Source organism: Rissa tridactyla, chromosome 3, assembly GCF_028500815.1.
Source record: "Rissa tridactyla isolate bRisTri1 chromosome 3, bRisTri1.patW.cur.20221130, whole genome shotgun sequence".
NCBI classification, from domain to species: domain Eukaryota; kingdom Metazoa; phylum Chordata; class Aves; order Charadriiformes; family Laridae; genus Rissa; species Rissa tridactyla.
In genome coordinates, this window is record NC_071468.1 from 101,063,975 (window position 1) to 101,080,920 (window position 16,946).

A 16,946-nucleotide genomic window follows, 5' to 3' on the forward strand; every position below is an offset into this window, starting at 1 on the left:
TAAACTAGGAAAAGAAATATCCCAAAGAAAAATGCTCAAAAATAAATAGAAAGCTGACATTCTGAAACCCTGAGAATTGATGAGAAACTAATTTCAAAACCATTTGCTTAAAGAGAAACTGTCAGACATTTCAGCAAACTTTTTTTTTTGTAGTACACTGACCAGAAACATTCGTCACCGAAGAGGAGAAAAGGTTGTGATAAATGTACCAAGTAAGTAAATTCAATCTATCTTTTTTCTTCTTCAAAGTAGCTGTTCAATCTAATGCTCTGGGTTACCTCCATTTTCCACACAGTATTTAAAGACAAGAACACGCCATCACCATTTATCGAAACGTTTCCTAATGACGATGGAGAAGCAGCAAAAGCAGCAAAGCCGGACTATATATACATGGATGCTATGGGTTTTGGAATGGGAAACTGTTGTCTTCAGGTAAAGTGCATCTGCTTTCAAGGTGTTACTGAATGTTGTCTTTCCTAAACGCTTCCCTTTTTAAGACTTGCCTTATGTCTAATTTCTCTAGCTTAATTCAACTAGTGTGGCAAAAGGAGGAATAAAACAACAAATTTAATCTTCTACCTGATAACGTAGTCTTAAAATACAGGTTTCTTTGCTTGCATTATGTTTATTTTCTACTAATATTCAAATGTAATTGGATGCCTTGATGAAAGGGTCCCTTGAACTGGTGAAACCCCGTTTGATCGAGCACCTTCTCCTGGAACTCCAGCACTTTTCAGGTGTGAAAGACCATCTTTCACTGTGGTCTTCTTTCAGGCATGACCAAAGGACGCTGTGGGGATGGAAACTGAGCTGTCTTGTAGGATCGTGTGGGATTTTTTTAGTTATTCATTTTGGGTTTTTTTTTTCCCCTCTCCCCATATGTAGAACAGCAAAAGCAAGGAGTGACAAGAAGTCATTGGAATATCCTAATTCTGTGAAATTATAATAAAAAAATATATATTTACAAACAGCGCATCTGTATAAAATTTCTCATTCTTAAATATTTTTAGCTATCTGCTAAGAAGTCATCTTCTTGCTGCTTGTACCATGAACCTACCAAATTCACACGGGTAACTGTCTTCTGTTACTGCGTGCTGGGAGACATTTTTGGATCTGTTTTGTCCCATTAACGCATGCCCACTCTTTATTGTTTTCATTCATCTTCCTAAGTTACTACTATTTTATGGTATCCTCCGTTTAAATGCAGGTACTGCATCTTGGGAGTGCTTTAATTCTTTCAATATCTGTTTGTTTTAAGTGTTTCTCTATCATAGTAACATGATGCTAGGGGCTGATGGCTTAGGTCGTAGCAAAGTATTTGACTGTTGATACCACTGCCATCTTGGAAGCAGAGCTAAGAAGAGGATACTGTTAAGTTTCTAGGGGCCTAAAGGAAATTCTCCAGCTCCTTTTGTTTCACAGCACTGGCAGAAATAACCCCATTCAGAACACTTCCCTTTGAGAAATTACAGGAAGTGAATAAATAAAATGTTCTTGACAGCAGCCAAGTGTGATTTCTTGTCACGAAGGTAAAATAGGGAGGATCTGATGAAGTAGTAAAGTGTACATGATACTGCGTGTTGTTACAAGGTGTAAAGTTTGATATGGTCTGTTTTGTACCATGTCTTTCTTACTTAAGTCCAATAAAAGAAATATAGCCTTACCATTCAGTCATTGTCTGAACTTGTTTAAAAATGTATTAAATTCCTTTTTATGGAATACCATTTTACTATTCCCCATTTTTGTAATCAGTGGTCAAATTCGTTAGTTTTGTTATCATCAAAGGGAGAATGAAAAGAAGGCTGGCAGGTGCTATAAGCAGCTGCTTGTGTATCAACTGATAATTCTTGATAACGGACTAGAAGAAAACATGTATTCCCCGCTGATTTTTCTGTAAGGTAGTTTGCAGTATGCGTGCTTTCTTCTGTGCTCTTTTTTTTCCTCACTATGCACCAAGCTACCACTTGTTTTGCTGTATTTCCAAGGTTAAAAGTAATGTCCTGATGAGCTCGGTGGGGACAGTCTGTGGCAATGGTGGGGTGGGAGCCGCTGCTCCTGCGAAGGGCAAGGCAAACCGTTGTGTTCCTGTCCCTTTCGAGGCTTGGTGTCCCTGTGCCTGCTGAGCCTTGTGCTCGTCACTGCTGCTTTCCCCAGTCCTTGCAGTGCCTGCAGCCATCCTCTGGAGAAGACTGCTGTGTGGCCTTTGCCTCTGTAATGGGATGTTTGGCTAGAAACCAGGTGGAATCCCAGACTTAATGTGAGTTGGAATAAACATAGAAGGGAAGGGGAGGTGGATATCACTGCGTCAGGGGAAAGAGTGTAGGTGTCCTGTCCCATCCCACCGCAAGGCAGGCTCCGTAGTGCTGGAAGTCCAAAATTAGTGATGAGAAATCATTCTTAGCTGCTTCTCTGCAAAGAGAATTAAATAGTCCTAGCTTTTCAAAGTGTGTTGTGTTGTTTTTTCTGATAGCCACTTGAAGGATAAACACAGAAGAAACACTTTCTCTACCGCACACCATTTTTCTAATTGGGGATGTTTTAATGAATGTTGGCTGCAAAACAAACACAAACAAATCCCATATTCCCCCCCCACTCAAAAAAAAAAAAAAAAAAAAAAAAAAAAAACCAAAAACCACCACTGAGCCCACGCGTGAACTCAGAAGTTTTTTGGGTTTTGGGGCTTTTTGTTGGTTGGGTTTTTTTAAGCTTACTTGGGGATTGGGTTGGTCTTCAGTGGCAGACTGAGAAGAACCTGTGTGTTTTGTGGGACTCTATAATTGTAATCCATGGAAGAGGAAAGTCTGTGTTCGGCTGGCATTCTTCAGGACAGTGAGCAGAGATGGTGATTTATGGCTGAAGCCTGTTGTGCAATAATGTGATAGTAGTACAGGGATACACTGCCATCTAAGTTATCTTCTGCTCTGTAAATATGTAAACTACAAAGAAAGAGAGAGAGGCTTTTAATCTGATTAGTGTCTTTTAACAGTTTTGAGGCCATTGATTCCCCTCTGCATTTTTAAAATGCATGAAGTGTTGGTTTGGCAAATCTGGAGGTTAAGGTCTGCTGCTAGAAATGCATCTCATGTTTGATGCTGCTCTGAGCAAATTTCAGCAGAAGTTGCAAAGAAGTTATATCTTCTAGTGGCCTATATGTGGCAGGGCTTCCATATCATTAACGGCTTCTGCAAATAACACTTCTTCTCCATCTTTTGCTGTGTCCTGGTCTCTAATACAGGCAAAACCTAACTCTTTTTTTTTTTTTTTTTTTTTAATAAAAGTTGTAGTAGGCACGAAAATATTTACTTTTCACGGTTTGGCAGGATCAAACAAAGGCATCTTGAAGTGTTCTTTAAAACAGGATTAGCTATCACACAAAACAAATGTTACATGTACAATACTTTCTGACTTGTTCTAAGTAGGCTCCTGGCTTATTTCCTGAAGGTGCATTACTGACCCTTGTGTATTGTAAATGTTAACTCGATTTTCTTTGGTTCTGGCAAGTGTTTGTATATTTAGCCTTGGAGCCCAAACTTTATGGTCTGAAATCTTTTAATGAACATGGAAATGGTCTGGAAAAAAGCTTTCGATAAAAATGCTGCTGATAGATGGGGCAAAAGTTTGTCCAAGAATTGGGGGGTGGGAACCCACACAAAAAACTCCGCCCAAAATCAACCAAACAAAAGAACCCCTTAAAATTCTTGCTATTTAAATTGCTTTATTATATCATTGATTCTAAATTTAGGAAGGCTGTGCTTGCATTTTGATTATAAAAACTGTGATAGCAATTGTACTTCTTCCAACAGGTAACATTCCAGGCGTGCAGCATTTCTGAAGCAAGGTATCTCTATGATCAGCTGGCCACGATCTGTCCCATTGTGGTAAGTAATGGACTTCTATCACATCAGCTCTTTGTTGTGTGAAAGCCACTACATGTAAAAAAATAAATTCTGAACTTAAAAAAAACTTGAATGCTGTTCACAAATTTGGTACTCTAGGAGAAGTCAGTCCCTTGCTAGATTGTCACATGAGCAGTGTGATTTATTTACTATCCAAACAACACTGCAGAACAGATGATGTCTGTTTCTTCTCCTCTGCCCTCCCTCCCACATGCATGAGACTCTTGTTGAGTAGTTCTAGAAATACATTTGGGGCGGTTTTTCATTAAAACAAGACAAGGTTGCTCCTTAAAACAATTTTTAATTTTTCAACTCTGGTCTGGTGTTACAAAGGGTTTCATCTTAAATTGTTTAAATCTGTCCCTTTTCTAAACACGTGGTCATAACCAGGTGTTTATAACAGATGTTATAAAAATAAAGTAGTGGTCTGGTCTAGGTGGTGAGCAGATCCTGCTCTGGGTGAGTTGTGTTCCACCTGTGTTGCTCAGGTGCTTGGTCAAACAAAAATAAAAAATAAAAAGATTGCCAGGTGAACTGCTGGAGTTTGGAAATGTGCGAGCAGAATACTTGCTGATTTTTCCCTAAATTGCTTCTAGCTATATCATCTTTGTGTTCCTTAAATGCTGATCTGTAGAGGTAATAAATCTGGAGAGAGTCAGATGCCACTTCAATAATACTAACCCTTCATCTGGGCATTTTCTAGAGATGGCAGTAGAGAGAATTGTGGTTGTGCAGGCTTTGGCTGTACGTTAAACTGAAGTATATGCTTTATTACTTCTGGACTAGCAAGTTTCCTTTTCCAGTGGGGTTGTATTTTGCTTTTGGTTCCTTGGCTGGTCCTTTGTTTTCATATCAGGCTGTTTTATTTTAGATGGCGTTGAGTGCTGCATCTCCGTTCTACAGAGGCTACGTGTCTGACATTGACTGTCGCTGGGGAGTGATCTCTGCATCTGTAGATGATCGAACGCGAGAAGAGAGGGGGCTAGAGGTAAGTAATGTTAGGTAGTAGATGTCTGGGTTTTTTCAGGCAAAAAAAGTTAAATCTCCTTTAGTATCAAACTCTATTTGTGCTCATCAGAATCCCTAATGAGGGAACATGGCAGTCTTTGTGGTAAATATAGGAGAGATGGTGTAAACATTCACCTTGGTTGTATAGTTTGTGTTAGCATGTAAATACATATTTTTAGTTAGGTAGGGAATCCCAGTAGAACTCCAGTTGCTCCTCCACAGCTTGCTGAAAAGGTCCCCCTGTAATGAAACTGTGCAGTCTGGGCTTGAGCCCAAAAAGCAAAAATTGCTTTCCATTAAGTATCAGGTGCTGCTTGAGTAATCCAGTATTATAAACTAGAACTGCATGAAAAGAGTCAGTTGTCAGAACTTGAACTTAAGGAATTTCTCCAAGCAGGAATTGGCACTCAAGGCACTTAGAAAATTATAGAGGGGGAAAAAAAAAATTAAAAATCTACTTAAAATGGGTAGTTCAGGAAATATTTCAAAAGCATCTGTAACAATGTGTGCATAGTAAACTGTATTGGTATGTGTTGCAATAGGTATAATAATGCTTTCCAAGTACTCAGGGTAATGGTATACTACATCAGGAAAATGTTTCCGCTTTTCGACACTTCTAGTCAATGTGTGATGGCTGGTTTTTTTGCTCAGATACGTACATCTGCAAACAAAATAGTCATAATTACAGGATGCTTTCTGTTAAGCCTGCTTAAGACTTTGAATAATTTTAATTGAGGCTGTAGGGTTTTTTAAACAGGATATAATTCTCACGTAAGTGTCATTAGTGAGCAAAACTTAGGTAACATTGTTAACAAGCTGTTAAAATATTGTATTCTTAAATTATATAGCCACTGAAGAACAACCATTATAGAATCAGTAAATCCAGATATGATTCCATAGACAGTTATCTATCTGAATGTGGTGAGAAATACAATGACATTGATTTGACAATAGACAAAGATATCTACGAGCACCTAATAAAGGAAGGTAAGTGTTTGCTTCATTATGAGCAGGTTAAGAATTATGCTTGCAGCGTGTTGGGGATATTTTACATTTTCGTTCTTGTTTGTTTTCAATCATCGTGCATCACTCAGAGTGATTCCTACTCAGGAAGTATCTGTGTAATGTGGTCTTGAGAGTTGGTTTCGTTGGGTTTTTTTTTTTGGTTTTTTTTGTTGTTTTTTTTTTTTAAAGTATTCATTTGTAACAGAAAATGTCCCTAATTCCAGCTTGAGAAGCTCAGTATTTGACTCATTAATGTTTTATCTTTGTGGAGAGAGCAGAACTGATTTAGGAAACATGGCACAGAGGTGCATCAGAAAACAGGAAGAATGGCAGCCATGCCAATATTGAGCTGCCATTTCTGAAGATTTCTTTTTTTTTTTTCTCTTTAATAATTTCCTTCCTTCCAAAAATCATCATTTAAACTTTAACAGGATGTGGTGGGTTGAGGTAGCATTGCAGAGTTGGATGTTTTCAGTCTTGTAAAACAAATAATTTCCTAGAACCTACTTTGCTATGTGTGAATTGTTTGTTTGAATTTTCATTTTGTAGGTATTGACCACCTTTTGGCACAGCATATTGCACACTTGTTCATTCGAGACCCATTGACTTTGTTTGAGGAGAAAATACATCTAGATGATGCAAATGAATCCGACCATTTTGAGGTTGTGTCTGATTTAGAGGAATTTAATAAATATATAAATAAAATTGCTTATTCTTTATAGTACTGCTTCATTGAAGAATGGCTATATTAGTTTAGATACTTTTTTTTCTTGAGTTTTTCACTTCAACTAGTTCTTTAGCATATGACTTTGCAGTTATAAGCACATTTTTTCTTTGTTTTATCATTTATTTAGGAGAAGGTGGTGGCTTATACTTTAAGCTCAATAAAATATGAAGAGCCCAAACTATAGCTATGTATATAAGTGTTATGTGGAACTGTCTTTTTTTATGGCTTCCTAAAAACTGTTTTGTATGTCATTTACATATAAATATGTAACAGCTTTATGAAATAATAGCTATGGTAAGATTTGTTGTTTTTAGTTTGGGATGCATCAACCCCTCACAAAAAAAAATTCATCTAAATCTAAGCCCCCTAATATTTTATACGTAATCCTCAAACAAAATAGTATAAAAAGTGTAACGTTTTTGCTCTTAGAATGGGTAGTTACACTGTGGTTTATAGGAAGTCATGCCACTTCAGTTTGGAAGTGCTTCTCTAACTTGATGGGCTGTTCCAGGGAAACTATTATGACTCTAGTTACCTGCTTATTCTTCTTTGTTTATATTATAGAATGATGCTTATCTTGATTGTGACAGACTGTTTCGTGTGCTTTGCAGAATATTCAATCTACAAATTGGCAGACAATGAGGTTTAAGCCACCTCCTCCAAATTCAGACATTGGATGGAGAGTGGAATTCAGACCTATGGAGGTAAGGAAGGCTTCAGTGTATACAAAAGTTTCCTTTTAAGTGGAAAAGTACCAGGCACTCTGCCATCCAGTATCAAACCCTTATTACTATGCTGTGTTTTCTCCCCTCTGAATTGCTAGATGCAAGTGAAGTGGACAGCAGTGTTTAATCAGACATGGACTGTGGGAATGTAACTGACAGGAGAATCCACTGCAGCGCAGCAAAGCATGCTAATGGATTTGGGCTGATGGGGAAAGGAATTAGGCTTGCGTTAAAGCAACAGTAAACAAAGCCCCATTTAGCTTCTGGGGACTGTATTTCTCCAGTACTTTTCCTGATACTGAACAATTCCACCGCCATTGTTCTGTTTTTCACAAGTTACTTTATTTTATAGCTGTCTATTTCTGAGCTCTCTGAATTTAATCCCTTTAAAGTGGAAATTTAAAAGCTATTATACATTTGTAATTACACAGAGAGCCTGAAGGTACAAGTTATTAGACAGGCTTTTGAAACGCAAATGTGTTTTGGCATTGGATTAGAGGGTTGAGTTTGAAGTGTGCATGCATTGTGCATTTGAAGTCACTGATGATGATTCCAGCTCGTGCATCACATCTCTGCTAGTAGCATGTGTGTAAATGCAAGTACCAACGTGAATGTTTGAGTCAAACTGTCTTAAACTCTCCCAGATATTTATTACTTCCATGAGTGTCTTCCCACTAAAATAGTTTAATCTCTAATCCTTTCATGTCTAGGTCCAGTTAACAGACTTTGAAAATTCTGCGTATGTTGTGTTCGTCGTATTGCTAACCAGAGTGATTCTGTCATATAAACTGGATTTTCTCATTCCGTTGTCTAAGGTAGGTGTGAAAGATCAGCTCTATTGGAGCTAAATGCAGCACAGTTGCATCAAGACTGATTTTTATCCTCTGCGAGCTAGGAGCTGATATTTGGGCGCTTACAGAACAGTCACTTTTATCTTTCTGTCAGTTTTCATCTGTACCAGTACTTTGAATCAATTTCAACTTTACAGTGTTAAACAAATATTTTACTGCTGCCTCATGGAATTGAGCTTACAGATATATACTGTGGGAATTTATGTGGTGACTAACAGTGTCTGACTACTGCAGAAACACCATTGTCACAAGACTGTTTTGAGACTGGGAAAGGGCATGTTTCCCTCGTTTTACATGTGGGGAAAATAATCTGTGGATGTCAAAATAAAAACTTGAGATATTTATTTTAACATGGCTGTTGCCTATGGCTGTTCGTGTTCTTGTTTTCTATTTTGTTTGTATCTGGTGGAGAGGGAAAGGAGTGGGAGGTGTCTCTGCCCATGTAGCTGGGTTGGAACTAGATGATCTTTAAGGTCTCTTCCAATTTTAAACATTCTATGATTCTGTGCTTAGTGTTATACAGTATTTTAGTGAAAACAAATACTGCTGATTCCGGTCACAATTGTGACTTGTGCTTGCACAGACCAGCCATGCAAAAATGCGCTTTTTCCTTTTGTCCTCACAATTGTTGAACCGTTTTGGGTGAAATTGTCCTTGCACGTCTTCTTTCTGAGGCACCTAGCCAGAAAATGTCTCTAAATGGATAGTCCTGCAATGTTATAGGTAACTTTGAGAGGTCTCGTAGGGCAGAAGGCTTCTGACAGACTGCATACTGAAAATACTGCCAGTGCTGGCTACAGCATAATAGTATCCTGTGGCTTTTCTTGTGTTTTTAATTAAAATGGAGAAAAATACTCAAGTTGTAAATTAACAGTAATCATACCATACAGTTGGTATGATTTCTAAAAGGAGGAATTTTCTTCCTGATGTCAGGGAGTTTGGACTTTGTAAATATGCAGCAATTTAGCGCTTATAGTTCATAATTACATTGTTATTTGGAATGCCTCAGAAGCGCAACATTTTTAACTAATGAATACTGGTTCAGGCTGAAAAAGAGATCAGGTGCAGAAAGAACCTGAACAGAGTTGGGGGGCTGGGAGGGGCATAAAATTGCTTGAGCTCACCAAGCAATTTGGCAGGTAATGCAACAGAGAATTGCACAACCATTGGTAAGCCTGCCTTTTTCAAGTAAAACAATACAGGTTTATGGGGCTAATCTCACACTGATCTCTGCTGTCTGATTGCCTGCGGTTGTACTCCCGTCGGCTAGGACTGGAGTTCTTTCTAACTTTCAAAACAGCCTGTTGTGTAAATAGCTTTCATAATATAAAATGAACGAAAACCAACTTTTGAAAACAAAGCTTTGAAAGGTAAGAAGTGAGTGGAGATTTTGCATTGGCCTCAATTGAAGGTCAAAGAATTCAGGAAATCGTATCCCTTCTTCTGAAGACAATACAGTAAAGCTAATGTCCAAAAGCTGTGTGATGTTAATTCCCTGAGAACATACCGTCCAAAGAACTTGGACAAAATCTTCCATCCAGAAAGGTAGAGCAACGCTTATGTCATTTGCAGAGCGTATGATTAGTGCTTTGTAGTTTGTAGACTTTTTGAGAAGCCTGAAATTTAGACCTTCCTTACAAACAGTCCGAGTTTATCTAACTATCCAACAGATGTTTGGGTATGGAGTTGATACGATTCCCATACAAAGTTACTGGAATTCTGTTTCTGAAAGTTTGTTTAATGCAGTGATAACTCTTCTAAAGACTTCAGTGATTCTGTTAATAAAAGCAGCAAACTGTGGTTAGGGAAATGGCAATTTTATTCTTCTGTACTCATTTAAATTGCATGTAAATATGGAAAGAAGTCTGCCAGACGGGATGCAAGCTGTTAATCACAGCTGTTCCTGTGTTTTCATGCAAACTTAAGAGATTAGTGTAGCATGTTCTAACATAATACCATTACCTTTTCTTGCTGGAGGCCTAATTTCACAGAACATCATCTCTTTGTGGTTTTGCCCAGGGCTCCTGAAGAATGAAGTAAAACTTATCTCCACAGCTTGGCCTTTTGTGATGAAATGATAGGAAATACAGTACATGTTTCAACTAATAAGACCAAAATGGTGAGGGTTTGGGAGAATCCTAATTCTCTAAAATGTCACAAATCTCTGAAATACTTCTTTTGCCAGGTGGATGAAAACATGAAGGTGGCCCAGAAAAGAGATGCTGTGCGGCAGGGAATGTTTTACTTCAGAAAAGATATTTGCAAAGGTATCACAAGAAGAAATCTGATTAACACTGTTGTGGGATTAGTACATCTAATTCTAATTAGTGGCCTTCTAACCATTTCTTCCTTTCCCTTTGTCACCCATGAAGGTGGAAACGCTGTTGTGGATGGCTGTGGCTCTGCACAGAACGGGACAGGCACAGACGCAGAAGAGTACACCTTAATGAGCATTGATACAATTATCAATGGGAAGGTCATAGCATCTTATGCCTGGAACACACAATTTTCCCCTCTATTCCACCCTCCCAGAAATCAGATCAAGCGTGTTTTATGCTGACTCTGTTCTCTTACATAGGAAGGAGTCTTTCCTGGTTTGATCCCAATTTTGAATTCCTATCTTGAAAACATGGAAGTGGATGTGGACACAAGGTGCACCATCCTAAACTACCTGAAGTTAATAAAAAAGAGAGCATCTGGTATGTTTGACACTTGCGGACATTGATTTTCCTGGCATTTTTCTACTTGGACAGTAATTGGGCTGTTCTCTAGTTTTTGGTTGTGTAAAACTGGTGGCAGCTGTGGCTGGCTGATTAAGTGTTGAATCATAGGAACAAAGGACTGGAGTGTGTTCTCTGGCTTAAATCTAGTCCTGTCTAATTCTCGTTATAAATGTTTTGTGATCCATTTTAGAACTTAAATTAGGACTAATTGATGCAGTTACACTACCCTCTAATCTGAATTGTGTCTCCAATCCAAGATTTCTCTTTTTAGCACCACTTACTGCTGCTTTTGCAGTGTATTCCCCACTTTGTAGTTGTTTGCACATATACTAATCCCCTTTGCCTGTCACTTGAGTGTTGTAAGAGTATGTGAGCTGTGTCTGATAGCGACTCCAAAGCGTGCTGCTCCAAAAGACTCGTAAGTCTAAATTCTGGTATGCTAGAGCATGGGACCTACTCTTTAGTTCCCTGATAAGAAAGCCCTTTTGTAAATAGCAAAACTCCTTCAAGGCAGAGCAAACCAGGCTCTTCCCCATGTTGCAGTGTTTTCAAAGGCAGGTGGTATAATGACTCTTCATGCTCCTTTTTAAAATGCAGTGGTATAATGAGTAAAAGATGCAGGCTAAACTTTAATTCAGAACTGGACACACAGCACAGTCTGCAGCAGCTTTATATGTGCAAATTCCTTCTATGCCTGCCATGCTGTAAATTTAGCTAGACAGTTAATGTTAGTCTCATAGGTCAAGACACCGCCTCCCCCCCCCCCCCCCCCAGTTTTAACTGAAGTGTTGCATTCCTTCTTAATTCTTGAAAATTGCTGTAGAAGCTTCTAGGTTTAAAGCTGAGGTGGAAATGGGGACTTTCTCTTGCCTGGTAACTCAGTACTTTAGCAGTACTTCAGAATGCTAACAACTTTTAATTAATTAAAGCTTTCACTGTAAATATTCTTTCCTAAGGCTGCTTGTTTGTAGGAGACTTCTGTCCCTCAGGTAATGTAGACAGGGATTTGATGCTTGGCTTAACTGAGGGAGAGAAGAGAAACTGGCAGGAAGAAAACATCTGAGGCACATCAACCTTCAAAACAGCAATGCTTTCAAAACATTCCATTGTTTGTTCTTGTGGCTTTTTCCCTTTAGAAAAATACTGTTGAAAAAACAAGGAATGCATAAATTAGAGGTTTTTTCCAAGAGCTGATGACCTGGGCTTTGACACCCTGTGGCAGCTGTTCCCCGTCCAAAGAACTACTTCGCTACATGGTGCAAAATTGTAGGCATTGCAAAAGTCAGCTTGTGTATTTACATAGGCCTAAAAGGCGTGGGAGTGATGTAGATAAGAGTCCAGGGTTTATATCTTAACTCTGATGAACTGGAATGATTTTTAAACGATGCTTCACAAGAATCAGAATACACAGAATAAAAGTCATTAGGTATTGTATTACTGTGCCATGATATTTCTCAATTGTGAGTTTTGGATTATTCCAGATCTCAGTCTTAAATCAAATGTTCCTGAGCTGCAGCCTGTCTAGCATGAGACGTGTCCACAAAGAGTGGCTGTTTTTCAGATTTCTCTTCTCAAATGCTGAACGTGGAGCACTCATGAGAGTTAAACACTGGAACCTTGGCTGCTGTGGCTTTAACCTTGCCCTGACACAGTTCATCTGTGCTTCAGACGCATCTTCTCCTGCAGCACAGCTAGGTATTGCCCTCCTGGTCTCCGTCCAGCTGGTGTATGACTGCCGCCACTCAGTGAGACTACAGATTTGCTAGACAGGCAGCAGTTGCTGACCACCACCAAATATTAATGAAAGCGGTGTTAAGATAGCAGTATCAAGTCATCCTTGTCCTGGCGTGTTCTCCCAGGCCCTGGCTGTCTGCAGTGTAGGTGCTTTCTCCACCAAAGGTGGTGCAGTAATCATGGTGCTTGATGACCGTTCACAAATATGATTTTCGTGATGGCTTCCTTACCCTTCTTGAAGCACTTACACTTTTGGTCCCCATAAAGTCATACAATAAGAAATGCCACAATTTTATTATATGCTCCTATATAAAATATAATTCCTGTAGTTTTGCATGTTTAAATGCTCTTCACAGTTGCCTTCTAATTGCTGCATTGTAGGATAATGTTTCTCTACTCACTTCTCATCAACATTCATGATTTTGCAAACTTCTCAGGTACATTGTTGCTTCCAGACTTGCAATTCCCTTTGTGTTGTCTCTGCTCGTTTGGAAGTTCTCGCACCTTTTGTCAGTCTGTGGTGCTTTTTCCCATTACTTGTATGTTCTTTGAGAGCTGCACGCTGTGTTCACCGTGAAGGCGCTGCAGATTTACACCGGTACGAAAAGGACGCAGAGTGTTTGGGCTGCCTGACCACTAGGTGTCTGTGTTGGTGTTAGCTGGACTGCTCTTCCATCTCCCGCACTTGCGCAGCAGCTTTTAGTCCAAAAATGTGTGTCTCTGCTCCGATCATCTCCCAGCCCCACCAGTTTTCTTGCAGGCCCCCTGCTTTGCGTTGGTTTGAGAAAGTTTTTGTGTGCCTTTTTTTTAGTGCCTTCAACAATAATGCTTCTTGGGTAAATTTATTTCTGCCTTCTTTTTATATAGAAAAGTAAACTCTGGCCTCACTTCTTTAAAACATGACTTCTGTGTTTTGAGGGACATTTTTATTTCTAATAACCTTTTTTATTCTTCTTTTCTTTCCTGTACTTTTCGCAATTCTTCTGATTTGTGTTCATGTAACCCTGTTTAAAACCGCTGATAGGGTATCTTTGAACAGTCTCGGATGCTTTTTGCTTTTCATTTGTGTGTTCTTCCTTGTTCTCCCTAACTTGATTCCTCTTGCTTTTTATAATATTCTTAAACCAGAGATTTCTGTAGTGGAAGCCCTTGACTCTTTCCAGTCTTACAAGGAAGCTGAGGTTCCAGTGGCTAGCACTGAAAGTTTCTCTCGGCTCCTCAAGCATCCCATCAGCCTACCTTAATGTCTTACTGGCAGAGTTACCTTAAACTTGTATTGCTAAGGTTTGGATTCAGGAGCAAGATGCAGTAGCCTAAACACTGGTGTCCAGCTGGCCTCCAGCTGCTGCTTTACAGGGGTGCAGGTCTGCTGCAAGTGGTGTGCGCCACTTGATGACACATTTGATGATAGAAGTGTCGGGGACCCTTAGGCACCTGGTGACTGCCCCGTGGACTGCGTACTGAAGCAGAGGCAGTGTGTGCAAACCAGGAGTTGGTATAATCGGGAACCAGCCTATTTTTTGCTAGGGGAGCTGCCAGAGGGAGAAAGAATAGTTAGTCAAGGAAGACAGAACCAAGCTAGCAGCTGAGTTGCATGGATCAACTACAAAACTGTTTGATATATATGTAGTTGTTGTAGAGGTGTGTGCTGGTTCATCTCATCCAGATTCTCTGTTAAATGACACGTTTAAGACCTCTTGCTGTACGACCTGTTGGTGACACCTATTCCAGTAGCTACTTCTCTCTGCACTCTCTCATTACAACATCTGGAAGTTTGAAGATCGCACCAGACAAATATAGACTATATGTCAGCTTCATTATGCCTGCAGTTTAGCCATATTTAAAAAGAAATATACATACAGGAATGTGTTTCTCGTGAAGGGATGGACTCTTCATTAATGGTGTATATAATGCGTAGAACTTCAGGTGTCGTACAGCTAAATTAGATGTATAAACTGAAACTTGACTCTTCATTAATGGTGTATATAATGCGTAGAACTTTAGGTGTCGTACAGCTAAATTAGATGTATAAACTGAAACTTGACTTCCTCTTGCCCACAGGAGAGTTAATGACAGTTGCTCGATGGATGAGGGAATTTATCGCGCAGCATCCAGACTACAAGCAAGACAGCGTGATAACTGATGAAATGAATTACAGCCTTATTTGGAAATGCAACCAAATCGCACAAGGCCAGGCAGAGTGTCCTGAACTATTAGGGGTGGGATTTAATAAGAAACAAAGTGGAAACAAAACTGGCTCTTTGTAATGAATGAAGGTTTCTTAAATAATAGAAAGTTTAAGCCTTTTAGCGAAGCACTAGCAAAGATACTGTGAATCTGGTACAGTTTCATGGTGTGAAGACCAAAACAGGGATACTGCACTATAAAATGGGCCAATCTGCCTAAATATTTGTTTAAGGCATCCTAAAATGGGCATATTCTTATTGTTGATTTATACAATGTACATGTAAATAGTAAAATATTTTTATGATTAACATCAATGTATTTTAATAACATTGTATCTAAAGTTATTGTGAATTAGCTTGTAACTTTTTTATGCTTATTCTAGAAAGAAAAATTGTCCCGAACAGCTTTGTAAATGTAATGGTACTTGTATATTATATGCATTCCAGTTACTGAATGTTTACTGTAATTTTTTTAACCTGGAATGTGCTAAGTAATCTACCTTATTGTGTAAGAAAAAAAAATAATCTTCTGGACCTACCTGAATCGCAGATACTTCTTCCTTCCATTTGGGTTTTGAAAGTATGTAAGAGCAGATAAATGCATGTGCATCCCATTTGTTAATCTTTACAGCAGTCGCTCAGTTGCCACAAGACCCAGTCATAAACTGTAAAACTCAGAGGAACACATCTGTCTTTATTCAGATAGCGCAAGTCTGCCTGTCTGCACGTGCATCGTTCTTTTTTGGTTTTTTTCTTCCCCCCCCTCTGAAGCAAATTTGTACATTAGCGCAGTTCAGAAATTTGCCCGATTTAACAAAAAAGCAGTAACAGGGGAGACATAGTGAAAGAGAGGAGGAAATGAGAGTTGAACATAAAGCTCTCTACAAAGGAACCAGAGACCCGCTCTGGACTTCACTCCTTAACTGCTTTTTCTCCCATATTGCTGACAATGACGGCAGCACAAAATCAAGCACCTGCCCCTTCTTCCTAAAGGTTGAGTTGCTCATTTGTCGTTCATTATTACAGATATTTTTGTCAGCATGTTTATTTCTGGTAAGGTACTTTATGTAGATAGCTGAGGTGCCTACATAGCTGTAGGTACAGGCAACTTAATCCCCTCTAGAAAATAGTTATAAAGAAATTATGGAATGCACTAATCCTTTGATTTGGAAGCCAGTGCTGGGAGTGACTGTAAAGTATTTAAAATTTAGCCATTGCAACTTGTAAATAAAGCAAACTTAAGGGGCCTTCTTGATTTAGCTTCTTAACTGACTTCTAGAAGTGAATTGCGTTATGGGCAGATTATGCAACGCTTAATGCAAGCATATATAAATACCTAAGGTGTAATGATTTTTTTAAAAAGAACTAATGGAGAAACTGCAATGAAGAGGTGCACTAAGAAGAAGCTTTTATGTACTGATATTAGACTTTGTTCTGTGTTCCCGAGGTGTGCTTTAGAGAATAAAAAGAATGCTTTTTTTTTTTTCTGCGGTGGTGAATTTGTTTTAACCCAGATGTAGGCATATGCTAATTTAGTTTCTGTAATAAGGAAATAAAAATAAAATTTGCAGTATGTGTTGGTCGCTTGCGTGACTTGAACCCATGTTTGCGGATTCAAAAAAGGAGGCATTGTGTACCTGGCAAGCACAGCTCATCCTGCCCGCTCTTATTTTGTTCACAGTGGAAGTTCTTGGGATTAAGGGCAAATGGTCTGAACCCCTGCAACAGAGAAATCCTTGCTGCTGTCATGGTGGCATCTGTCTGATCGCACAGCGCCAGGTGCTATGCTTGGAAGACCCCTAAAAAAACCTTAGACTGCTTTCCTGCTGGTACTGCATCAACATGTGTCCTTTTTCCCTTTCAGTTGACGTTAAATTACCATTCTGGCCTAGTGGGTGGCCACTGTCCTGTAACTGAGAGAAAATTTTGCCGTGATGCCTAAAAGCTGTGGCTGGAAGTTGCCCTTGTGAGTTCTTGTATGTGTGTTTTCAGAAAGGATGAGAAAGATCAAACACAAAACTGCCACTTGTTCGTTGAGATGTCCATGGTTGTGGTATCTAAGCAGCTTACGGTCCCTAGATGAAGAGTTAC

General features: G+C 39.1%; 1 protein-coding gene across 4 annotated transcripts in view; it reads left to right on the forward strand.

Moving 5' to 3' along the window:
• The window catches only part of GCLC (glutamate-cysteine ligase catalytic subunit), a 37,197-nt gene extending 20,769 nt beyond the window's left edge, over positions 1-16,428 (forward strand). For 3 of the 4 annotated variants that reach the window (XM_054194125.1, XM_054194127.1, XM_054194129.1), the window contains 12 exons: positions 154-212; positions 296-432; positions 3,804-3,878; positions 4,768-4,884; positions 5,753-5,891; positions 6,459-6,571; positions 7,248-7,340; positions 8,072-8,176; positions 10,398-10,479; positions 10,585-10,688; positions 10,791-10,911; positions 14,731-16,428. In XM_054194125.1, the coding sequence (XP_054050100.1) occupies positions 154-212; positions 296-432; positions 3,804-3,878; positions 4,768-4,884; positions 5,753-5,891; positions 6,459-6,571; positions 7,248-7,340; positions 8,072-8,176; positions 10,398-10,479; positions 10,585-10,688; positions 10,791-10,911; positions 14,731-14,936 (1,351 nt within the window). In that variant the 3' untranslated portion in view covers positions 14,937-16,428. The remainder of the gene's footprint in view (positions 1-153; positions 213-295; positions 433-3,803; positions 3,879-4,767; positions 4,885-5,752; positions 5,892-6,458; positions 6,572-7,247; positions 7,341-8,071; positions 8,177-10,397; positions 10,480-10,584; positions 10,689-10,790; positions 10,912-14,730) is intronic. The other variant, XM_054194128.1, reaches the window with a different exon arrangement.
• The last annotated feature ends 518 nt before the right edge of the window (positions 16,429-16,946 follow it).